This window comes from Cyprinodon tularosa, unplaced genomic scaffold, assembly GCF_016077235.1.
Source record: "Cyprinodon tularosa strain WSP-4 unplaced genomic scaffold, ASM1607723v1 ctg87, whole genome shotgun sequence".
In the NCBI taxonomy this organism is placed as follows: domain Eukaryota; kingdom Metazoa; phylum Chordata; class Actinopteri; order Cyprinodontiformes; family Cyprinodontidae; genus Cyprinodon; species Cyprinodon tularosa.
This window is the reverse complement of record NW_024039640.1, coordinates 99,904-125,068: the sequence shown is the minus strand read 5'-3', so window position 1 is coordinate 125,068 and position 25,165 is coordinate 99,904. Positions and strand designations below refer to the sequence as shown.

The window sequence follows — 25,165 nt, the reverse complement described above, 5'->3', positions numbered from 1 at the left end:
ATTTAACAGAAGAATAGAATAGAATAGAATAGAATAGAATAGAATAGAATAGAATAGAATAGAATAGAATAGAATAGAATAGATCTAGTCACACCTTCTTTGTTTTGCATACAGCTTTGGTTTTGTGGCACATTTAAATTCTGGTTGCTATAAATATCCATGATAAATATAAACTCTAATAAATCACAGAGCTACATTTCTGCTGCGTAACTGTTTCCTTTTTTCTGCCAAACACACAGAACTCAGCGGCCTCTTTGATCACCGCTGCTATATTTGACCCTCAGTTCTGAGTCATTATCCCTCATTTGTAATGTAAATATCAATGCAGCATCAGTGCTACATGCAGCTTTTCAATGAGCCTCACTCAGGTGAGCTCTGACGTGCCCCCTCTGCAGGAGATGTGAGGTGGATTGTTTACCACTGCAGGGGGGTAAAGAGACCAAAGCAAGGCTGTGAGTGATTGAAATCCTGTAAGCTACAAGGAAAACGGCATCAAACGACCTGCATTCAGGCCTCTAATCACTCCGATGACACTTGGCTCACCTCTCCACCAAATGACCACCAGGATCTGTTCAACTTCACAATTCAAATATCAGTTTTACAGTTTAAATTAAAGCATTTGTCTCTAAAACTACTAAAATAAGGGCTAAAAGCAAATTGAAACCATATATCTCTCTATTCTCCAGTCCTGTCCAGGATCCCATCAGACAGACGACATATTAAGGTCAGAAGCTCTGAAGAATTCCCAGAGGCTGTTTGCATCCTTCACTTTCCCCATGTTTCAGATTAAAAATTAAAACCTGCACCTGCACTTCTTTGAAATTATTTTGCAACTTTTGTGAAAATTTGGAGATAAAACAAAAACAACTTCTCACATCCATATTAGTGGGGTGCCAACCCTTTGAGGAAGGTGTTTAAATTACCGGTGAGGCCTATCCACAAAAGAAGGGCAAGAAACAGTTTCAGCATCCTGAAAAGGAATTAATCATCTAAAAAAGGATCAAATATGCCCCTTTTAACCAATAATCCGAATCAAACGCCACAGTATAAGTATAAATACATAAAAAGTGTACTTAAGTACAGTAACAAAGTATTTGTTCTTCGTTACTTGACACCTCTGGTCGTAGTTAACGCAGATGTGCCCCGCCCCTTCCGCAGACACTCTGGTACACCTCTCTAAACTTGTAGGAAACCGCAGACAGGAGGGATCTGATTGGTCAAACCTACATTCGCTCTACTCTATGTGTATTTCCTGTTTGCTACCTTACCGGCTTGTTTTGTTTGTGTGACCGCCATTGTGGAAAACGACTCGTGAAGACAGACCGGGGTGCGTGAGAACGCTGGGACCATTTTCCCACCTGGATCTCCGCTCTTTTTGGCCCTCATGTCCCTCCGTTGTCACACAAACTTGCCCCCACTTCCTCACCACCTCGGCCGTATCTTGACCCACAGCTCGTTCCTGATTCTCTCTCTTGCGTTGTGGCGTGGAATAACATAGCGCAGACCACGCTTCAATATTGGGCGTAAATCAAAAGTATCTCAGTCAAGCTCACTGCGACACACTGCTGCAGGAGGATAAGCAGCCATTAACACCCCCACCATGGACTGTTCTCCCTGCTGCCCTCTGGGAAGAGCAGCATCTGCTGCAGGACCAGCAGGTTCTGTAGCAGCTTTTTCCCCGCTGCCTTATGGCTGTTGAACTGTTGAAACATGGAATCTGCGTCACACTTTACATTTACACTACCAACACGCTGAACTTTTATAATCCTTTGAAAAAGAACACAACTCAATGTTTTGTACTGCATTTTGCACCATATTTAGTTTAGAAATCTGTTTTTGTTTTTTGTTTTTTACTTTTGAAACCTGATGTTACATGCTTAGCAGTGCTTTTTTATTCATTTAAATTCGAGTGGATGATAAATAGCACGTATTTCTGTTTCTTTACAAACTCAGCACACATATGTATCGCTACTTTACATGGACTTTAAATAAATAAATGTTTAATTTACTTATTTCACTCACATCTTTGTGTCATGTAAAAAGCTTCTCGGGATCCCTTACTTTGGAAACTGCTGTGTAAACAGGTAGGGTTGGTTTTTATTACATTAGTAGCTTAAACTAAGCTTTAATTATCAGAATCAGAATCAGGTTTATTGCCATTGTTAGTGAAGGAGTTCACAAACTAGGAATTTTTTATGGTACAATCGTGCAACATGAAACATATAATATGGAATAGGTAAATAAAAATATCTAAAACACTGTGGGTATAAGGCATGCAATAAAATAGACTATGCTGTTTTAACCTTAAGTTGCCACATGAGGGAGTTGCTCCCCGTTGCTGTAATATGAAATCACAAAACTGGTTTGTCCAACTTATTTCTATCCAACAGGCACTTTCCTTCCTCCATCACACTGCATGAAGCAGCTCCTCTGAAATAAATACTTGGTTGTAATGTAAACACTCATAATCCATCTATCATCTGAGATAGATCAGAGTTTAAAAATAAAAATGTTCTTAAAAGGGTTACTGGTTTTTTATTTTATTACACATTATCTTCACTTATTAACTGGATTGAAATAATGCAGCATTGTTTCCAAAAGAGCCTGATAATAATTATACCTGCAGCTCTTTATATAGTAGGAACCATTAAAAATGTCCCTTCCCAGTCAAAAGCCAGCAGAATGGCAGCAAAATTCCCTCCAACTTCCAGCCACTGGCCTTCACCTGGGCGTCCATCCACCCTTTCAGTGAATTATAGGGTCTGACCAGGAGATAACCCTTCTCTTTAGATCTTAATGTCAACAAATCATGACAGAAAGAATATTTTAGTACAAAGATTGATGTTTAAAAAAGAATTATAGAGGACCAGCCAAGGGCCTATGAAGGAAAGTTGGGACATTTTGAATAGCTACTACTGTAGTATGGGAGAATTATCCTGCCATAATGCAAGAGCGCATAATTTCAATTTGAGAAAAGAATTTCATCTTCTTGCACTCAAAACTTATAATGCTCACACTCAAAACATGCGCTCTCTCTCAAATATTTTCTCTTCTCTCTCAAATCCTTGTTTCTTCTCTCAGATTTAATGCTTCTTGCACGGATATTTTCTCCTCTCGCTTGCCTCCTTCTCTTCGCGCACAAACCACACTCTGCTCGAGTCTCAGATACGCTCGCAAACCCGTAGGCTCTGCTTGCGGATTTTTTTTTGCTCTCTCTCAGATTGCAGTCGGATCGTCGCCTAGCAACCTTTCCAGCCAATAGAACGACAGCCTCAGAAAGGGTGCGCTTGTCTAACTCTACTGAGTGTGCCTGTGATAAACCTTACCGACAATAAAATGGCTTTTTAATTTAAAAGCTATTAAAATAAGAAGCTGAAAAACAACAATAATCAGGAAAATAAAAAAGGAAATAATAAAGGGCGATTCAAGAATCACCAATGAAAGGTCAATTAATTTCTGCTGGAGGCAGAATTAGCATCTGCCCTGATTAGCAAACTCTGAGGCGGGAGTTTTCTGTTCACATCATGAAAATGGATCGACTGCAAGACTCTAAAGTAAGTAGCCTACTTTTCCCAAGACTGAAATGTTTCATAAATCTGTTCAGTTTTGGCTATACATGAGCCACAAAACTACTGTAAATAGCAGTTTCAGCTGACACTCTTATAAGTGGCGTAGTAGCACAGGCACACTCAGTAGAGTTAGACAAGCGCACCCTTTCTGAGGCTGTCGTTCTATTGGCTGGAAAGGTTGCTAAGCAACGATCCGACTGCAATCTGAGACAGAGAAACAAAAATCTGCAAGCAGAGCCTACGGGTATGCGAGCGTATCTGAGACTCGAGTTTGTGCGCGAAGAGAAGGAGGCAAGCGAGAGGAGAAAATATCTGTGCAAGAAGCATCAAATCTGAGAGAAGAAACAAGGATTTGAGAGAGAAGAGAAAATATTTGAGAGAGAGCGCATGTTTTGAGTGTGAGCATTATAAGTTTTGAGATGAAATTCTTTTCTCAAATTGAAATTGTGTGCTCTTGCATTATGGCAGGATAATTCTCCCATACTGTAGGCCCATCAATTTTCCTAGAAAATTATATTGAAACCCAACTATATAAACTGGCATCACTAGAACCAGATATTTAGTTTAAAAACAAACTGAGCTCCTTATATTTTCTATATCTCTACGTTATCTGTATTTTTTTGTGAGTGTCTATCTTTATACATTCCTGGCAGATTTTCACGGGACCTCGTTAAATGTTTAATCAAAACACACGAAAAAATATTAATTTGCTAAACCCATACCAAACTCTGAAGGAAATGAAACAGAGATCAACAAAAGCCAGGAAAGGTAAGACCAGCCACAAAGGAAACGGATTAGAAATCCATCCCGACTCTCCTCACGCTCACACCTTCTCACCAAATCGATTCATTTGAAAAAACGTTCTTGTAAATCAACCCCCTCAATTTCTACTTTGAATACTCCCCTTACAGGTTTGAATAAGACACACATATGATGGATGGGTCAAATTGGGCTTCTTCAGCAGCCCCAGAAAGATGCGTGCATGATTTATTATTGATTCCTCTCTGAAAAAATTCAATTTTTCTTTTATTCCATACCCCACATTAAAGATTCAAAAGAGCTGAAGAGCTTCTATGCTAAATGCTGGAGGTCTCCTCTCCGTGCCTTTGGTGGAGTTTACTGCAGCCTGAATATTGATGTCAGGTAAACGACCAAGCCTTTATTTCTGTGATGCATCATGTTTGATTTGACTTGTTGGACCTTTGTTGATTATTCACCATTGCCCTTGGATGAACTTTACTGTTAAATCACAGCTATACTCACATATCTTAACAGTCATTTCCTTTATGCTTTCAGTGTTGCTTATAAACTGCTGGATTTGAGAAGGGCTGCCCTTTGTAACCGGTTCTGGACAGAATTTCTAGGCGCAGCCAGGGACCGGAGGGTGACCGGTTTAGGAACCTCAGGATATCATCTCTGCTATTTGCAGGTGATGTTGTCCTGTTGGCCTCGTCAAACTAGGACCTTAAGGTCTGCAGCGGTTTGCAGCCAAGTGTCATGGTTCTCCACCAGAGAAAGGAACGACTCCCCTCTTTAGGTCGGTGGAGAGTCCCTATCTCAAGTGGAGGAGTTCAAGTATCTCGGGGTCTTGTTCAGCAGTGAGGGACGGATGGAGCTTGAGATCGATAGACGGATCGGTGCGGAGTTGGCAGTGATACAGTCGCTGTATCAGACTGTAGACTGAAGAAGGAGCTGAGTAGAGGGGCAAAGCTCTCGATTTACTGATCCCACCCTCACCTATGGTCATGAGATCTGGGTAATGACCGAAAGGACAAGATCAGGAATACAAGCGTCTAAAAGGAGTTTCCTTCGTAGGGTGGCAGGGCGCACTGTTCGAGATCTGGTGAGGAGCTCAGTTACCCAGGAGGAGCTCAGAGTAGAGTTGTTGCTCTTCCACGTCGAAATGAGCTCGGGAATCTGTTTTGGATGCCTCTCGGTCGCCTTCCTCGGGAGGTGTTCCAGGCATGTCCCATTGGGAGGAGGCCTAGTGGAAGGCCCAGGACACACAGGAGGGACTATGTCTCTGAGCTGGCCTGGTGTCGCCGCGGGGTCGCCCCAGAGTAGCTGGAGGAGGTGTGCGTGGATCGGGTAGTCTGGGCATCCCAGCCCTGGATAAAGCGGAAGAAAATGGATGGATGGATGGATGGATGGATGGATGGATGGATGGATGGATGGATGGATGGATGGATGGATGGATGGATGGATGGATGGATGGATGGATGGATGGATGGATGGATGGATGGATGGATGGATGGATCCCCATGAAATCTTGGAGAAAAAAAAAGGTAAGAGCAGAAGAGCTGAAAAAAGGAAAAAGCTCCATCAGATGTTCTGTTGAGGCACGCAGTCATTTAGTTTAGCGCTAGACTTAAACAGCACAGATGAAAACTGTTGATATAAGCTTTTTTTTCGAGATAAACTGGAATTTAGATAAACATTAAACTAAAGGTCATGCTTGAGTACATAAACTTTAAAATATATCGCTGTTTCTAAACAAGTTGCACATTTCGTTTTGATAATTAAAGGAGGCATTTTCACATGATACCAGTTTTTGTTTCCTTTAAATCAAATAAATCGTTAAACTAAAGCACCTTTATAAATATACATAAGAGATCAAATACACACTTGGATGTGTTGATGAATTGGTGAATAATTATCTGCTAAAGCAGGGGTTCCCAAAGTTGGGGTAGGGTCCCCCAGGGGGATCACAAGACACCAAGTTAGGAGTCACAAGCTGATTCTCACAAGTATTATGTAATCCCTGTTTTATATAGAAGGCCAAAATACATAAATGTGAATTTACCATTAAAGGAGTAGATTATTAATTTATTTTATTATTTACCATTTACATTTCAATTTAATTTTCTGAATGAAAATAAATGACCTGTATGTATTTTTAGGGGATTCACCAGTCTGTCATGTTGCTATTTTGGGGGGTAAAATATTTAGGGAGCCTCTGCTGTAATATTTAGGTTTAGCTGCATTTTGGCACAAAAAGAAGGTTATATGCTTTTTGCATGTTCTCCCTGTGCAGAAAGATCCTCACCTGCACAGGGAGAAGATGCAAACAGCATAGAACCTTCTCCTTGTGCAGGAGAAGGTTCTATGCTGTTTGCATGTTCTCCCTGTGCAGGTGAGGATCTCTCTGGATGCTCCAACTTCCTCCAACAGTCCAAAAACAGAGCTACTGGATTAACAGGCTGCTGAAAATATATGTTTGCCTGGACGTTTGTCCTAAATTTCCAGCTACAGACAATGGATGCATTGATGTTTTCAGGTCAAGATTTCAGCTTCCTTTTTTCTATATGATGTTTTCTCTATTACCAACTAGATCTATTGCATCTATTTGGAATAAAAAGAGATTACCACTCTACAGACATTTGGGCATAAAACCTTACATAAAATAATGATAACGGTTAATCCCTCTGTCCAACCTGAGCCAAAATCTTTAGACCTTAGTTTTCTGTAGATCGTTCACAGATGGAAGAGGGGGACAGCATTGTTGGCCTCATGAATTTCTCAGTCCAGGTCCTTCCAATCAGCATTCACCTCACTGAGGAACTGCTTCGTACTTTGAAATCCAAATAATTTATGCCCGTCATGTTTGTAAAAGGCAGGAAGAAAAGCAGCTTATTTTCTGGCAACTTTTATTAATCTTTCTGTAAAATAAAAACAGTTAAAAGGAAAATAAGCAGTGATGGTGTTTCTGGAAATCCTATTTAAACTTAACATAGACCTACAAAGGTGGATTCAATTATTTCTAATATCAAGATTAACTTTCAGATACATCAGTGATAAATATTAAAAAATTAGTCCTTAAAGGTGATAGCTCAAATCGAAATAGTTCATAATCCGCTCCTGTTCCGCACTTTTCGCCAGCTGCTCAAATAATGCTAAAGCTAAAGCAGGGGTTACCAACCTTTTTAAAACTGATGGCTACAGCTGATCTCTATTTATTCACTGGATTGCTGATTGCCCGTTGATAGTTAGGGGTTAAAGTGAAGCCACCGGCCGCCATATTGGTACTCCCTAGTTAGGTCGGTCGCAATGTAAAAAATCAGTGCGCTACAGCATCGAACAACGATGATGTTCTCATGTTAAGACTTTTAAAATTAAGATAAAACACTTTGACACAGACTGGCTATTTCATAGCATCAGAAGATAAACTTATAATAAAAAAAAATAAGCACATCACATTGCAAAGTCAGTATGAAGTCAAGGAAGTTTATAAATTAATGTGTTAATGGAGCATATTAATACAGATGAGCCAAAAGTGCTAAATGGATGATGTACATGTAACATATATGAATTTACTACATTGTGGTTATTATATATATATATATATATATATATATATATATATATATGCTTATTATATATATATATATTTTTTATATATATATTTATATATATATATTTTTGTACACAAGCTTTGCTTTCTAATTCTATCTGCTAAGCGATCTATGAGACGTGGAGGTCAGGGTGCAGAAAAAAGAACAATATGTCACTGAAGATAGTTTATTCTCCTCTAACATACAGCGTATCACATACTGTAGGTAATAGTTTAATAAGTTTCATGTTGGTAAATCAGATTTGGGGTTTTGGGGGTTTCAATCTCTCTCAGTTTATTAATTAAGAAATTAATTTTGCATTTGTTCGATTTCTTTTTTAAACACCATAGTTTGTGAAACACTTTATATTTTGGTCTGTTTGATTACATAATTCCATAAAGTAGTTTAAGTGCTATGATTAGTTACCTTCATACTGAATACTTTTTACTCTTGAGTTATTTCTCTGAAGGCTGCTTTTAATTTTTAGATTAAAGACCTGCTACTTTTACTCGACTCTACTTTTTGGGAACTCTACCTCCATCTAATTAGATATCAGAGCCAATATTATAGAAGTTTAGTCTCTATATTAACACAGCTGCTCTGTGAAGGGCTCAGGAGTCGGACGGAGATCATTGCGGGGAAAAAGCAGCAAGTGGAAGTGGAGAGGTGATAAAAGTGAAAGCAGTCAGAATGAAACTGGAATAAAACTGAAGAGATAAAACAAAACAAACATATCAGATAAAACTAATTATGCACATTGGACAAAACCAATGGAAGAATACTCATTCAGTTAAAAACATTAGCATCCATCCAATAGTAAAGGCATCTTGTCTGTATAATACTGGGAAAAGCATTATTCATTTGTTATATAGCTGCTGCTTATCCTGAGCTATCTCTATAGTTATGCTGCTATAGGCTTAGACTGCTGGAGGACAAAGGGACCCACATTTCATCATTCTGCTTCATTCTGTCTCTATTCTCCCACTCTGCAGAATCTGTTAGTTAAATCTCTAACGTTCTGCTCTCTCTGCTTTTTCTCATAGTAGCTTCATGTGGTCTGTTCCTGTTTGGCGGTGACTCCATCCTGGAGAGAAATATCAGCTGTGCTGCTGCCATCAACACCTTTGTTTATAGATGCTGGAGATCGATCTGTTTTTCAGTGTAGTCCTGTTTCTCTGACTGTGACTGGCTGCATGTGCTCTCTTCATCCTCTAGCATGGGAGCTGGCTCGGAGCTCGTCTGCCCGGCTGTGTGTTTCCTGGACGGGGGTGCCTTTTACCCGTCTCCTTGAACCCCAGTCGGCCTCAGCAGATGGCCGCTCACACTGAGCCTGGTTCTGCTGGAGGTTTCTTCCTGTTAAAAGTGAGTTTTTCCTCTCCACTGTCACTACAAGCATGCTTAGTATGAGGGATTGCTATAGAGTCAATGCAATCAACTGGTTTTCCTTAGATAGAAAACTTTGAATCAATTTGACTGGATTATCTGGTTGAACTGTAAAGTGCCTTGAGATGCCTTGTGTTGTGAATTGGCGCTATAGAAATAAACTGAATTGAATTAAATTGCTCCTCGTTTATGGAATAGCCTCCTGCTGCGTATTAGGGAGGCTCCTTCACTTCCAAATTTTAAAACACGACTCAAAACTTACTTTTATTCACCGTCTTTTAACACTGGCAGTAGTTGTTGTGACCTTGTTTATTTTGCTTAAACAACTTATTTTCTTACTTTATATTCCTATGCTGTATTTTATTCTTTTATCATGTTTTATTATTTTTAGCCATGTTCAGCACTTTGGTTTCAGCTGTAGCTTTTAAAGCACTCTGTAAATAAAGTTGATGATTTGTCGTCCATCAGTATTCAGTTTAATCATCCTTCCTTCCATCCAGAAGTGACAGATTCTAGAAACACTGCTGGTTTACATCTGTGTTTAGTTCCAAATATAATATACAGCTGATATAGAATTACTCTACATTGATAAAAGAACAACCTTCCTACTTTCATGACCTCTGCTGAGTCTTAAAATAGTGCACACTGCCATCTTGTGGTGAGATTAGAGTATAGACAATAAAAGAGGAAAATCCTTTATTTATTTAATCACAACTTTTAATTTTAGAAATCAGTTTTGTTGTCACATTTTTATCATCTGGCACTTATAAACCACACAGACACACCTAAATGAATCAGGGCTGGAGTGGGAAACACAGTGAGCAGGTCCACAGTGGGAGATGATCAGTCCTGGAATGAGACATAAATATTACTGGAGGAGATTCAAAGGCAAGAAAATAAAAACTGTATATTTGAATCATTATTGACAAAGACGGGTCAGGTTGGATCCACAACTGACAGAAAATGTCCCTTAGAGTGGTTACTTCCACCTTCTCCCCCTACTGATTCGTGGTTGGTCAAAAGAAAAGTATCAACTATCAGAGTTATTTATTTTCATGACTGTGAAAATTGTAGATTCACAGTGAAGGCATCAAAACTATGAATTAACACGTGGAATTATATACTTAACAAAAAAAAAAAGAGTGAAACAACTGAAAATCTGTCTTATATTCTAGGTGCTTCAAAGTAGCCACCTTTTGTTTCGCCTTCGCACACTCTTTGCATTCTCTTTATGAGCTTCTAGAGGTCATCACCCAACATGGTTTCCACTTCACAGGTTCCCCTGTCAGGTTTAATAAGGGGGATTTCTTGGCTTATAAATGGGGTTGGGGCCCTCAGTTGTGTTGTGCAGAAGTCAGGTGGATACACAGTTGATAGTCCAACTGAATAGACTGTTAGAATTTGTATTATGGCAAGAAAAAAAAACTGGCTGACATGGCTCAGGTTATCCTGAGCTATCTCTATAGTTATGCTGCTGTAGGCTTAGACTTTTGGAGGACATAGGGACCCCCATTTCATCATTCTGCTTCATTCTCTCTCCATTCTCCTATTCTGCAGAATCTGTTAGTTCAATCTCTAACCTTCTGCTCTCTCTGCTTTTCCTCAGAGTAGCTTTGCCTCGTCTGTTCCTGTTTGGCTGTGACTCCATCCTGGAAAGAAATATCAGCTGTGCTGCTTCCATCAACACCCTTGTTCATAGATGTTGGAGATCGGCCTGTTTTCCAGTGTGGTCCTGCTTCTCTGACCGTGACTGAGTGGATGTGCTCCCTTCGTCCTCTGGCATGGGAGCTGGCTCGGAGCTCGTCTGCCTGGCTGTGTGTTTCCTGGACGGGGCCGCCTTTTACAGCTGCTTTTTGTATCTCTGCTTCTGTCTCCTTGAACCCCAGTCGGCCTCAGCAGACGGCCGCTCACACTGAGCCTGGTTCTGCTGGAGGTTTCTTCCTGTTAAAAGGGAGTTTTTCCTCTCCACTGTCGCTACAAGCATGCTTAGTGTGAGGGATTGTATTTGAGTCAATGAGTCAATGCAATCAACTGGTTTTCCTTAGATAGAAAACTTTGTATCGATTTGACTGTATGATCTTGTTGAACTGTAAAGTGCCTTGAGACACATGTGTTGTGAATTTGGCGCTATATAAATAAACTGAATTGAAATTGAATTGAACTGCTCGTTAACACTTAATTTCTAAGCAGCCAATCACATGGCGGCAACTCAGTGCATTTAGGCATGTAGACATGGTCAAGACAATCTCCTGCAGTTCAAACCGAGCATCAGTATGGGGAAGAAAGGTGATTTGAGTGACTTTGAACGTGGCATGATTGTTGGTGCCAGAAGGGCTGGTCTGAGTATTTCAGAAACTGTTGATCTACTGGGATTTTCACGCACAACTATCTCTAGGGTTTACAGAGAATGGTCCGAAAAAGAAAAAACATCCAGTGAGCGGCAGTTCTGTGGGCGGAAATGCCTTGTTGATGCCAGAGGTCAGAGGAGAATGGCCAGACTGGTTGGAGCTGATAGAAGGGCAACAGTGACTCAAATAACCAGCCGTTACAACCAAGGTGGGCAGAAGAGCATCTCTGAACGCACAGTACGTCGAACTTTGAGGCAGATGGGCTACAGCAGCAGAAGACCAGACCGGGTGCCACTCCTTTCAGCTAAGAACAGGAAACTGAGGCTACAATTTGCACAAGCTCATCGAAATTGGACAATAGAAGATTGGAAAAACGTTGCCTGGTCTGATGAGTCTCGATTTCTGCTGCGACATTCGGATGGTAGGGTCAGAATTTGGCGTCTACAACATGAAAGCATGGATCCATCCTGCCTTGTATCAACGGTTCAGGCTGGTGGTGGTGGTGTCATGGTGTGGGGAATATTTTCTTGGCACTCTTTGGGCCCCTTGGTACCAATTGAGCATCGTTGCAACGCCACAGCCTACCTGAGTATTGTTGCTGACCATGTCCATCCCTTTATGACCACAATGTACCCAACTTCTGATGGCTACTTTCAGCAGGATAATGCGCCATGTCATAAAGCTGGAATCATCTCAGACTGGTTTCTTGAACATGACAATGAGTTCACTGTACTCAAATGGCCTCCACAGTCACCAGATCTCAATCCAATAGAGCATCATTGGGATGTGGTGGAACGGGAGATTCGCATCATGGATGTGCAGCCGACAAATCTGCGGCAACTGTGTGATGCCATCATGTCAATATAGACCAAACTCCCTGAGGAATGCTTCCAGCACCTTGTTGAATCTATGCCACGGAGAATTGAGGCAGTTCTGAAGGCAAAAGGGGGTCCAACCCGTTACTAGCATGGGGTACCTAATAAAGTGGCCGGTGAGTGTATATAGCGCCTTTATTCAAGTTAGGAGACTTGACCAAAGCGCTTTACACTACATTCATTCACCCATTCACGCACACACTCACAGTGGCAAGCTACATTGTAGCCACAGCTGCCCTGGGGCTCACTGACAGAAGGGGGCTGCCGTACACTGGCGCCACCGGGCCCTCTGACCACCATGAGTAGACAATGCAGGTGAAGTGTCTTGCCCAAGGACACAACGACACTGATAGTCAGAGTCGGGGCTTGAACCGTCAACCCATCGATTTCAGGGCAAACTCCTACATCCAACGACACTGTCGACCAAGAGTCACCTCTGCTGCAGAGGATAAGTTCATCCGAGTCCCCAGCCTCAGAAATGGCAGGTTAATAGCAGCTCAGATTAGAGAGCAGGTCAATGCCACACAGAGTTCTAGCAGCAGAAACATCTCTAGAACAACTGCTAAGAGGAGACTGTGTGAATCAGGCCTTCATGGTAAAATAGCAGCTAGGAAAACAGGCAACAAGCAGAAGAGACTTGCTTCGGCTGAAGAACACAAGAAATGGACATTAGACCAGTGGAAATCGGTGCTTTTGTCTGATGAGTCCAAATTTGAGATCTTTGGTTCCAACCATTATCTCTTTGTGCTATGCAGAAAAGGTGAACGGATGGACTCTACATGCCTGGTTCCCACTGTGAAGCAAGGAGGAGGAGGTGTGATGGTGTGGGGGTGCTTTGCTGGAGAGACTTATGGGGATTTATTCCTAACTGAAGGCATACTGAACCAGTATGGCTACCACAGCATCTTGCAGCGGCATGCTATTCCATCCGGTTTGCGTTTAGTTGGACCCTCATTTATTTTCCAACGGGACAATGACCCTAAAACACACCTCCAGGCTGTGTAAGGGCTGTTTGACCAAGAAGGAGAGTGATAGGATGCTGCGCCAGATGACCTGACCTCCACAATCATCGGACCTAAACCCAATCGAGAGGGTTTAGGGTGAGCTGGACCGCAGAGTTAAGGCAAAAGGGCCAACAAGTGCTCAGCATCTCTGGGAACTCCTTCAAGAATGTTGGAAGACCATTTCAGGTGACTACCTCTTAAAGCCCATCAAGAGAATGCCAAGAGTGTGCGAAGCATTAATCAAAGCAAAACTCTGAAGAACCTAGAATATAAGGCTACATTCACACTGCAGCCTGAAGTGACCCAAATCTGATTTTTTGGCCCATATGCAACCTGTATCTGATCTGTTCATGTCGGTCTGAACAACACAGATCCGATTTGTTCCAATGCGACCCAGGCCACTGGGCTATGTGGTCCTGAATCCAATACGAATCTGATCTTTTCAAATGCGACCTGTGTTTGAACGGCCAGGTCGCATTCATCGGACCTGAACGCCATTAATAGCCAACAAAGGTCACTAGTCTGGGTCTTGCTATGAAGAAGCGGCAAGAAAAACTACAACCATGGCGGACGATGATGCAGAGAGTAGTACTTATGTTTAAACATCTTGAAAAGATTATGTTTATGTTTTTATGGTTGGGAAAAGTCGCTAGATGTGCTTCTGCACTACCACCCATGTTAAAATCCGTAAACAGAGAGCACGCTGGCCTGTGATGTCATTGCGTCCTCTACTGCGCATGCGGGACACACAGGAGATCACATACAAGTCGCATACATTTGGAAATGTGTACGGCAACGCAAAAAAAATCGTATTTCACAAAAAAAATCAGAATTGAGCTTCAAGGCCTGCAGTTTGAACGTAGCCTAAGACATATTTTCAGTCATTTCAAAATGTTTCTTTAAGTATATAATTCCACATGGGTTAATTCATAGTTTTGATTCCTTCAGTGTGAATTTTACATTTTCGTAGTCATGAAAATAAAGAAAAGTCTTTAGGTGTGTCCAAACGTTTGGTCTGTACTGTACATAACCTTTGCATGCAAACAGCTTTTGGGATGTGGCGCATTAGTAAAACTTGTAGTACTAGTTGGACCTGTTGTGAATGCTGCACAAAAAAAAAAAAAAAAAAAGGGCTTTGTACCGAGGTGAAACAGGAATGTTAAGCCGTTTTGCTGCATTACATTGAATCCTGTAGGTTTTCTTCACACATAGAATTAAAAAGCCAACATTAGTGATAAAAAAAAAGTGGAGATACTGTACCTCATCACTGCTGGAAGATGAGCTGCCTCCATCTTTCTTTTCCTTCTTTCCCTTCTTCTCCTTCTTTTTCTTCTTTTCATCACTGCCATCCTTAGACTTATCTTTGTGGTCAGACTTGTCTTTGTGGTCAGATTTATCTCCCTGAGAAAAGAAAAAGTTGCACCTCATTTACCCCAATAAACATTCAGAACCAAACTGATCAAAAATCCTCCATCTATTAAAGTGTCTTTTCTCCCATGTGAAACTCATACAAGCCTACAAAGATCTTCCATTTAAAAACACTCGGGCATTCCTACCTTCTTGTCCTTATCCTTTTTTTTGCTCCATGGGAGGCTAAACTCGTCCTTCTGAGCTTCCTTCTTCTTCACTTCATCCTCTTTGCCTCCTAAAGTTGTAAATGAAACAGAAGTTGAATTATTTTTAAACCTGCATCAGTCCGTGAGAGAAAGCATTTCCAAAGTGAAACTCTCTCTAAACTTCCAGACACTGAAGGATCCAAATCAGCATAGAAAGCTGGAAATAACCAATGATCTTAAATGTACCTGAAGACATTTTGTTGGTGTTTCTCCAAACGTTGCAGCCACTGACACTTCACTTCTCTGACTTCCAGGAAAACAGTTTGAGCCGCACCTATAGCTCCTTCCCCACGCAGAGCCACGCCTCTAACAGCCCGCACTGATGGGATCCGCCTTATTATGCCTCATTATTTCACCAAGGGGTGGAGGGAAATTGTTTTTTTCCATTCCATTCTTGCAAAAAAAAAAAGTTTTGCAAGCAAAATAAATGTAATCCAGAAATAAACTCAAACTGGAGTTTATTAATAAAGAAAATTAAATTCTAAGAGAAACGTTGCTGTTTTGTCATAAAGTCAATGTGCGCTTCCAGAGTTCCAGAGTTTTTAGTATTAGGATTGAAGTGAAGAGAATGTGAAGGGAATGTTATCTTCACTAAACTAAATCTGAAAAAAAAAAATATTTAAAACAAACAAACAAACAAACAAAAATCTTAGAAACAGCAAAGGTTTGAAATAAAACCTTTTTTTTAATGAAAAAATGCAAAAGTTGGTGGTGAAGATTTGACTTCCGGTGTCATGGTGGCATCGTAGTTAATGTGAAAATCAGTGGCTGTGAGTATGGATGACCAACTGTGCCATATTTAAAAATAAATACAGAAATAAATAAACGCTCAATAAATATATAAGCATACAATTAATTGCCAACAAAAATACAATAAATAAATAAATGTAAGTAGAAATTAAATTATACAGTGAGACATAAATGTATATAACTCTTTTAATTCGCTTCTTTATTTATTTGCCATTGTAATATTTACCTCATTTATTTTTTTTTGTCCTTTATATATATTTTTTTACATTTCTGCCTGTCGTATTTACATTTCTGTATGCATGTCTGTCTTATTATGCAAATGAGGAGGGGGTGTGTCCTAGAGAGTCAACTTCTCCTCATTGGTTGGCTTGGCGGCCCATCTTCTTAACTCACAGAGCTCAGAGTACTAAGTTAAATGTTCTCTTTTCTGTTGCTGTTGTTCAATAACAGTACGTTTTAAGATCATTTGAGGCGAGAACCTTATACTTTTAAGCATCACCATATGGCCCATTCACAGATTTAATGAGTAATTTAAAAGAAAATGTTCAGAACTTGAGAGGACTGCGGCACCAGCGGAGCTCCGAAGCTAGCCGCAGCCAGGTCGAACCGCAGCCCGTCTGCAGCGGCCCTCTCTCGGCATAGCCGTGTGTGAAGCATGTTGCTTAGCATATTATTACATCGGTCGAATCTACAGGAGGAGAGTCTGATGTCAAGTCTGAAGTCATTAGATCGCGAGTAGGGACTTTGCCAAACTTTGCCAAATACAACAAAAAATCAACATCATAGCCAGCGGTCCTTCACAACATTCATCTGTTATATCGCTGCTGCTTATCCTGAGCTATCTCTATAGTTATGCTGCTATAGGTTTAGACTTCTGGAGGACAAAGCAACCGCCATTTCATCATTCTATCTCTATTCTCCCACTCTGCAGAATCTGTTAGTTCAATCTCTAACATTCTGCTCTCTCTGCTTTTTCTCATAGTAGCTTCATCTGGTCTGTTCCTGTTTGGCTGTGACATCATCCTGTAGAGAAATATCAGCTGTGCTGCTGCCATCAACACCTTTGTTTATAGATGCTGGAGATCGGCCTGTTTTTCAGTGTAGTCCTGTTTCTCTGACTGTGACTGGCTGGATGTGCTCTCTTGATCCTCTGGCATGGGAGCTGGCTCGGAGCTCGTCTGCCTGGCTGTGTGTTTCCTGGACGGGGCCGCCTTTTACAGCTGCTTTTTGTATCTCTGCTTCTGTCTCCTTGAACCCCAGTCGGCCTCAGCAGATGGCCGCTCACACTGAGCCTGGTTCTGCTGGAGGTTTCTTCCTGTTAAAAGGGAGTTTTTTCTCTCCACTGTCGCTACCAGCATGCTTAGTAAGAGGGATTGTATTTGAAACAATGAGTCGATGCAATCAGCTGGTTTTCCTTAGATAGAAAACTTTGAATCAATTTGACTGGATGATCTGGTTGAACTGTAAAGTGCCTTGAGATGACATGTGTTGTGAATTGGCGCAATAGAAATAAACTGAATTGAATTAAATTGCTCCTCGTTTATGGAATAGCCTCCTGCTGCACATTAGGGAGGCTCCTTCACTTCCAAATTTTAAAACACGACTCAAAACTTACTTTTATTCACCGTCTTTTAACACTGGCAGTAGTTGTTGTGACCATGTTTATTTTGCTTAAACAACTTATTCTTTTCTTACTTTATATTCCTAAGCTGTATTTTGTTCTTTTATCGTGTTTTATTATTTTTAGCCATGTTCAGCACTTTGTTTTCAGCTGTAGCTTTTAAAGCACTCTGTAAATAAGTTAATGATTTGTCGTCCATCAGTATTCAGTTTAATCATCCTTCCTTCCATCCAGAAGTGACAGATTCTAGAAACACTGCTGGTTTACATCTGTGTTTAGATCTAAATATAATATACAACTGATATAGAATTACTCTACATTGATAAAAGAACAACCTTCCTACTTTCATGACCTCTGCTGAGTCTTAAAATAGTGCACACTGCCATCTTGTGGTGAGATTAGAGTATAGACAATAAAAGAGGAAAATCCTTTATTTAATCACAACTTTTAATTTTAGAAATCAGTTTTGTTGTCACATATTTATCATCTGGCACTTATAAACCACACAGACACAACTAAATGAATCAGGGCTGGAGTGGGGAACACAGTGAGCAGGTCCACAGTGGGAGATGATCAGTCCTGGAACGAGACATAAATATTACTGGAGGAGATTCAAAGGCAAGGAAAGGAAAGCTGTATATCTGAAACATTATTGATAAAGACGGGTCAGGTTGGATCCACAACTGACAGAAAATGTCCCTTACAGTGGTTACTTCCACCTTCTCCCCCTACTGATTGGTGGTTAGTCAAAAGAAAAGTATCATCAACTATCAGAGTTATTTATTTTCATGACTGTGAAAATTGTAGATTTACACTGAAGGCATCAAAACTATGAATTAACACGTGGAATTATATACTTAATAAAAAAAAGAGAGGAACAACTCAAAATCAGTCTTATATTCTAGGTCAGGGATCTGCAACCTGCGGCTCCAGAGCCACATATGGCTCTTTGGACCCTCTCCAGTGGCTCTTAATAGTGGCTAAAATGTATATAAAGAGTTAAATAATTTACTTTAATATATACCGGTATCAATAGCTTTAGTGTTTTTTATAAGTGGGAAAAGAATGAGATTAAAAGAACCAGAAATATGTTTTAAGAGACATTTTTCTATGAATTAGCTTGAAAATTACATGTTTTAACATTAAAAATACATGATTTGTTGATTGTTTGAGATTGCAACAACTAATTTCCTATACAAGATTAAAAAAAATAAGGTTTTCTAGAAAAAGTCATGTTACATTTTGCGGCTCTAAACAACTTTTACTTAGTCGGACTCTGGGCAAAACGGCTCTTTGGATATGAAAGGTTGCAGACCCCTGTTCTAGGTGCTTCAAAGTAGCCGCCTTTTGCTTCGATTACGCCTTCGCACACTCTTTGCATTCTCTTTATGAGCTTCTAGAGGCCGTCACCCAACATAGTTTCCACTTCACAGGTTCCCCTGTCAGGTTTAATAAGGGGGATTTCTTGCCTTATAAATGGGGTTGGGGCCCTCAGTTGTGTTGTGCAGAAGTCAGGTGGATACACAGTTGATAGTCCAACTGAATAGACTGTTAGAATTTGTATTATGGCAAGAAAAAAAACTGCTAAGTAAAGAAAAACTAGCGGCCATCATTACTTTAAGAAATGAAGGTCAGTTAGTCCGAAAATTTGGCAAAACTTTGAAAGTGTCCCCAAGTGCAGTCGCAAAAAAGAAACTGGCTGACATGAGGACCGCCACAGAAAAGGAAGACCAAGAGTCACCTCTGCTGCAGAGGATAAGTTCATCCGAGTCCCCAGCCTCAGAAATGGCAGGTTAACAGCAGCTCAGATTAGAGAGCAGGTCAATGCCACACAGAGTTCTAGCAGCAGGAACATCTCTAGAACAACTGCTAGGGGAGACTATGTGAATCAGGCCTTCATGGTAAAATAGCAGCTAGGAAAACAGGCAACAAGCAGAAGAGACTTGATTGGGCTGAAGAACACAAGGAATGGATATTAGATCAGTGGAAATCTGTGCTTTTGTCTGATGAGTCCAAATTTGAGATCTTTGGTTCCAACCATTATCTCTTTGTGCGATGCAGAAAAGGTGAACGGATGGACTCTACATGCCTGGTTCCCACCGTGAAGCAAGGAGGAGGAGGTGTGATGGTGTGGGGGTGCTTTGCTGGAGACACTGTTGGGGATTTATTCCTAACTGAAGGCATACTGAACCAGTATGGCTACCACAGCATCTTGCAGAGGCATGCTATTCCATCCGGTTTGCGTTTAGTTGGACCCTCATTTATTTTCCAACAGGACAATGACCCTAAAACACACCTCCAGACTGTGTAAGGGCTGTTTGACCAAGAAGGAGAGTGATAGGATGCTGCGCCAGATGACCTGACCTCCACAATCATCGGACCTAAACCCAATCGAGAGGGTTTAGGGTGAGCTGGACCGCAGAGTGAAGGCGAAAGGGCCAACAAGTGCTAAGCATCTCTGGGAACTCCTTCAAGAATGTTGGAAGCATTAATCAAAGCAATACTCTGAAGAACCTAGAATATAAGGCTACGTTCACACTGCAGCCTGAAGTGACCCAAACCGTTTTTTTTGGCCCATATGCGACCTGTATCTGATCTGTTCATGGCGGTCTGAGCAACACAGATCCGATTTGTTCCAATGCGACCCAGGCCACTGGGCTATGTGGTCCTGAATCCGATACGAATCTGATCTTTTCAAATGCGACCTGTGTCTGAACGGCCAGGTCGCATTCATCCGACCTGAACGCCATTAATAGCCAACAAAGGTCACTATTCTGGGTTTTTGAAGAAGCGGCAAGAAAAACTACAACCATGGCGGACGATGATGCGGAGAGTAGTATTTATGTTTAACCATCTTGAAAAGATTATGTTTATGTTTTTATGGTTGGGAAAAACCGCTAGATGTGCTTCTGCACTACCACCCAAGGTAAAATCTGTAAACAGAGAGCACGCTGGCCTGTGATGTCATTGCGTCCTCTACTGCGCATGCGGGACACGCAGGAGATCACATACAAGTCGCATACATTTGGAAATGTGTACGGCAACACAAAAAAAATCATATTTCACAAAAAAATTGGAATTGAGCTTCAAGGCCTGCAGTGTGAACGTAGCCTAAGACATATTTTCAGTCGTTTCAAACTTTTTCTTTAAGTATAGAATTCCACATGGGTTAATTTGTAGTTTTGCCTTCAGTGTGAATCTTACATTTTCATAGTCATGAAACTGCAGCTCTCGCTGCATTGGTTCGCAGCCGAGTGTGAAGCGGCCGGGATGGGGATCAGTGCCTCCAAATCCGAGGCCATGGTCTTGAGCCGGAAAAGGGTAGAGTGCCTTCTCCGGGTCAGGGGGGGGGGTGTCCTGCCCCAAGTGGAGGAGTTTAAGGCCCCGTCCACATGAAGTCAAAACGAACACGAAACGCTAATACTTTCCAGAACGTTTGTCGTAAAGACGGAGACGTAAAATAAATGTGATCGTCCACACGAATGCATGAAAACGCTGCAAAATGTATGCCAGGCCTGTAAGTGGCGCTGTGGTGCCAAAGCAAAAATAGGCGAAAACAGGCAACGAAATGTTGGGCATGAGCTGTAATATTTATACAAAAACCAAACCGGAAAATGGCCCTGCGGGTCCATTTTCGTGGTTCAGTCAAATTCAGGTGCTGAACTATGTCGTCTATATTGCTCTGTTCTTCCTGAAGATATTCCAGAAGAAGAAGATTCTGTTGTAAGCCCGACAGCAGGGTGAGTAGCATGAGCAGCAACCATTCAACACAGTACGGCGCCATTGTTGTTGTGATACTGTGTCACCCATGCGTGTTTAGAGGCGACGCTATGACGCATGCGTTTAAGAAAAAAAAATGCAGTTAGAGCTTAAAGATGGAAACGCGAAAACGGCGTTTCAAAATCTTCCCACTCTGAAGGCTTAATAAAAAAAAGATTGTTTACAGACCCCCGAAACGCCGGCTTGGTATGGATGAGAGGCTGGTTTGGGGAAAAATTTGTGCGTTTAGGCCAGGGTTTGACTTCGTGTGGACGGGGCCTAAGTATCTCGCGATCTTTGTCACGAATGAGGGAAGAAGGGAGCGGGAGATCGACAGGCGGATTGGCTCAGCGTCTGCTTTGAAGCGGGCACTGTAACAGTCCGTCGTGGTGAAGAGAGAGCTGAGTCAAAAAGCAAAGCTCTCAATTTACCGGTCGATCTACGTTCCTACAGTCATCTATGGTCATGAACTCTGGGTCATGACCGAAAGAACGAGATCGCGGATACAAGCGGCCGAAATGGGTTTCCTCCGTAGGGTGGCTGGACTCTCCCTTAGATATAGGGTGAGGACCTCGGTCATCCGGGAGGGATTCGGAGTAGAGCCGCTGCTCCTCCACGTCGAGAGGAGCCAATTGAGGTGGCTAGGGCATCTGGTTAGGATGTCTCCTGGACGCCTCCCTGGTGAGGTGTTCCGGGCACGTCCCACCGGGGGGAGGCCCAGGGGACGACCCAGGACACTCTGGAGAGACTATGTTTCTCTGCTGGCCTGGGAACACCTTGGGGTTCCTCCTGAGGGGCTAGAAGAAGTGGCTGGGGAGAGAGAAGTCTGGGCCTCCCTTCTTAGGCTGCTGCCCCCGCGACCCGACCCCGGATAAGCGGAGGAAGATGGATGGATGGAAGGAATGGATGAAAGTAAAGAAAATGCTTTAGGTGTGTCCAAACGTTTGGTCTGTGCTGTACATAACCTTTGCATGCAAACAGCTTTTGGGATGTGGCACATTAGTAAAACTTGTAGTACTAGTTGGACCTGTTGTGAACGCTGCACAAAAACTAAAAAAAGGGCTTTGTACCGAGGTGAAACAGGAATGTTAACCCGTTTTGCTGCATTACATTGAATTCTCTAGGTTTTCTTCAAACATAGAATTAAAAAGCAAACATTGGTTACAAAAAAAAAGTGGGGATACTGTACCTCATCACTGCTGGAAGAAGATGATGAGCTGCCTCCATCTTTCTTTTCCTTCTTTCCCTTCTTCTCCTTTTTTTTCTTCTTTTCACCACTGCCATCCTTAGACTTATCTTTGTGATCAGACTTATCTTTGTGGTCAGACTTATCTTTGTGGTCAGACTTATCTCCCTGAGAAAAGAAAAAGTTGCACCTCATTCACCCCGATAAACAGTCAGAACCAAACTGATCAAAAACCCTCCATCTATTAAAATGTTTTTTCTCCCATGTGAAACTCATGCAAGCCTAAAAAGATCTTCCAATTAAAAACACTTGTGCATCTGGAGGTGACTGGTGTACAATCAATCCCCTTCCCTCCTACCTTATTGTCCTTATCCTTTTTTTTGCTCCATGGGAAGCTAAACTCGTCCTTCTGAGCTTCCTCCTTCTTCACTTCATCCTCTTTTCCTCCCACAGCTGTAAATGAAACAGAAGTTGAATTATTTTTAAACCTGCATCAGTTCGTGAGAGAAAGCATTTCCAAAGTGAAACTCTCTCTAAACTTCCAGACACTGAAGGATCCAAATCAGCAGAGAAAGCTGGAAATAACCAATGATCTTGTATATAAATGTACCTGAAGACAGATCGAAGGACATTTTGTTGGTGTTTCTCCAAACGTTGCAGCCACTGACACTTCCCTTCTCTGACTTCCAGGAAAACAATTTGAGCCGCACCTATAGCACCTTCCCCACGCAGAGCCACGCCTCTAACAGCCCGCACTGATGGGATCCGCCTCATTATTTCACCAAGGGGTGGAGGGAAAGTTTTTTTCCATTCCATTCCTGCAAAAAAAAAAAAGTTTTGCTAGCAAAATAAATTTAATCCAGAAATAAACTCAAAATTACGGAAGAGGATTAGGGCCACTGGGGAAAAAAAGTTAACTGCTTTTTTTTTTAATTATTATTATTTCAGTATAGAATGGGGAAAGGTCAGAATTCTGACTTTTTTCTCAGAATTCTGAGAAAAAAAAGTCAGAATTCTGACTTTTTTCCCATATTTAACTGAAATAAAATTTAAAAATCAGTTAACTTTTTTTTTTTCCCAGTGGCACTAATCCTCTTCCGTACAAAATGAAATTTATTAATAAAGAAAATAAAATTCTAAGAGAAACGTTGCCGTTTTGTCAAATAGTCAATGTGCGCTTCCAGAGGCAGTTTTTTAGTATTAGGATTGAAGTGAAGAGAATGTCATCTTCACTAAACTAAATCTGAAAAAAAAAAAAAATGATTTAAACAAATAAAGTAAAAATCTAAGAATCTGCAAAGGTTTGAAACAAAACCTTTTTTTATGAAAAAAATGCCAAAGTTTAATTCCTGGATTTATTTTTCTTATTTTGTTTTGCCAAACAAATTATTTTCTTGCAACAACAATGAAACAAACTTCCTTCCATAAATGTTCTTAAAAATCTTAAAAATTTTTCATTTATTCAGTTAATTTTAGTAACGCCCCCCAGCAATTACCCTCCCCGCCTTTAGGGGGCACGCCCCTCACCTTCAAAACCTGTTTTACTTTAAATAAAAAAATATATATATTACATACTGTTCAATAAATAAGTGTTTTTAATTCAGAGTAATTTTCATGTGAATGTGCTTTACTGGAGGCATCCATGTTTGTCAAAGAACACTACTGCCACCTACTGGTTTGTGACGTCACGGTGCGGTATCGGCTGTTGATCAAGTCCCAGTGCTGTATCTGGTGTTTGTCACAACGCGCTATTATCCAAGTCATCTTGAAAACATTCTTCTTCCAAATGTTGGCTACAGATTACGGGTTTTTTCTCTGGCCAGAAGTTCGATGGCAAATCCTCCCTCTTCAAGTTGACGATCCAACGACCAACCCGTCCGTGGAGGATCAGGAATCAGAAAGGTGGAATTACTCTTTTTTTTCACTTTTACCCGATGTATTCCAGCATCCAGCTGCCATGCACGTGGGCATTGTCAGTTTCACTATAGCTCTGGTGAATTTCAATGGTGAAGTCCTCTGGAAATCTTGGAAACGCTAAATTCATTAAATCACCGCAAACGTATTAGTTTTAGGTATAAATAATGATCCATTGATTATTCCTCGCTGAACGGACTTTTCCTTTAATGCTGTAAAAGTAACATCCAAGATGTTTAGCTACAAACAGCTTTATGTAGTATTTAATGCCAAAAGGCTCTATATGACTTTACATTTAGCATTTAGTTTCAACCCTAAGTGTTCAGGAATTGCATTTAGAAAAAAAACAAACTCAGGCCGACCAAGAAAGGCAGGAGATGGGGAAGGCTACTTGCAAGGTAGAGGCTGTATGATGCTGTGTGCATGTTTCTCCCTCCAAAGACTTCAGGACACTTTTGGAGAGCATGGTGACACACAATGTTTAACATACCAGCACATAGTGAATGAAAACACCAGAACATTACGTTAGTGGGAAAATGATACAAAACTATGATGGAGTATTAGGGCCAGACAAACGAGAATTCTGTTTTTGACAGGTTGTAATATTACGAAGTTACAAAAATAATGAGATAGTATTGTAAAGTTGCAATATTAGGCGAATAATGTCAATATTATTTAATGAGAATTCTGGCGCTGTCATCCTGAAATAAGGAAGGTTGAGATTCTTGTGAAGTTATAGGCTATAATTTCAGCCTAGCTTTGAATTGGCTTTACAAATAAGGAAAAGGTTAGATATTTTAGCCCCTCAT

At 41.1% G+C, this 25,165-nt stretch overlaps 1 protein-coding gene across 3 annotated transcripts; it reads right to left on the bottom strand.

Annotated features, from left to right (window-relative positions):
- Window positions 1–9,964: 9,964 nt before the first annotated feature.
- Window positions 9,965–23,211, bottom strand: LOC119775382 (protein PXR1-like). Of its 3 annotated transcripts, XM_038273349.1 has the most exons (5): window positions 23,053–23,211; window positions 22,801–22,895; window positions 22,548–22,610; window positions 14,771–14,902; window positions 9,965–10,132 (listed from the first exon to the last, which is right to left on the bottom strand). In XM_038273349.1, exons 1-5 carry the CDS (start codon window positions 23,072–23,074, stop codon window positions 10,127–10,129), a joined length of 318 nt encoding a protein of 105 aa, XP_038129277.1. In that variant the 5' UTR covers window positions 23,075–23,211; the 3' UTR covers window positions 9,965–10,126. The 3 variants fall into 3 exon arrangements, with proteins under 3 accessions (XP_038129277.1, XP_038129279.1, XP_038129278.1); XM_038273351.1 differs by lacking the exons at window positions 22,548–22,610; window positions 22,801–22,895; window positions 23,053–23,211 and adding exons at window positions 15,067–15,155; window positions 15,313–15,441 and having other exon boundaries at window positions 14,771–14,911; XM_038273350.1 differs by lacking the exons at window positions 9,965–10,132; window positions 14,771–14,902 and adding an exon at window positions 17,927–18,076 and having other exon boundaries at window positions 22,446–22,610; window positions 23,053–23,210.
- Between the last annotated feature and the right edge of the window lie 1,954 nt (window positions 23,212–25,165).

Coding starts and splice junctions, on each gene's coding strand:
- LOC119775382 (XM_038273349.1), bottom strand. CDS start 23,074: ATGTCCTTCGATCTGTCTTCAG. Junction 22,896..23,052: donor GTCCTTCGATCTGTCTTCAG/GTACATTTATAT, acceptor TTTCATTTACAG/CTGTGGGAGGAAAAGAGGAT. Junction 22,611..22,800: donor AAAAGGATAAGGACAATAAG/GTAGGAGGGAAG, acceptor TTCTTTTCTCAG/GGAGATAAGTCTGACCACAA.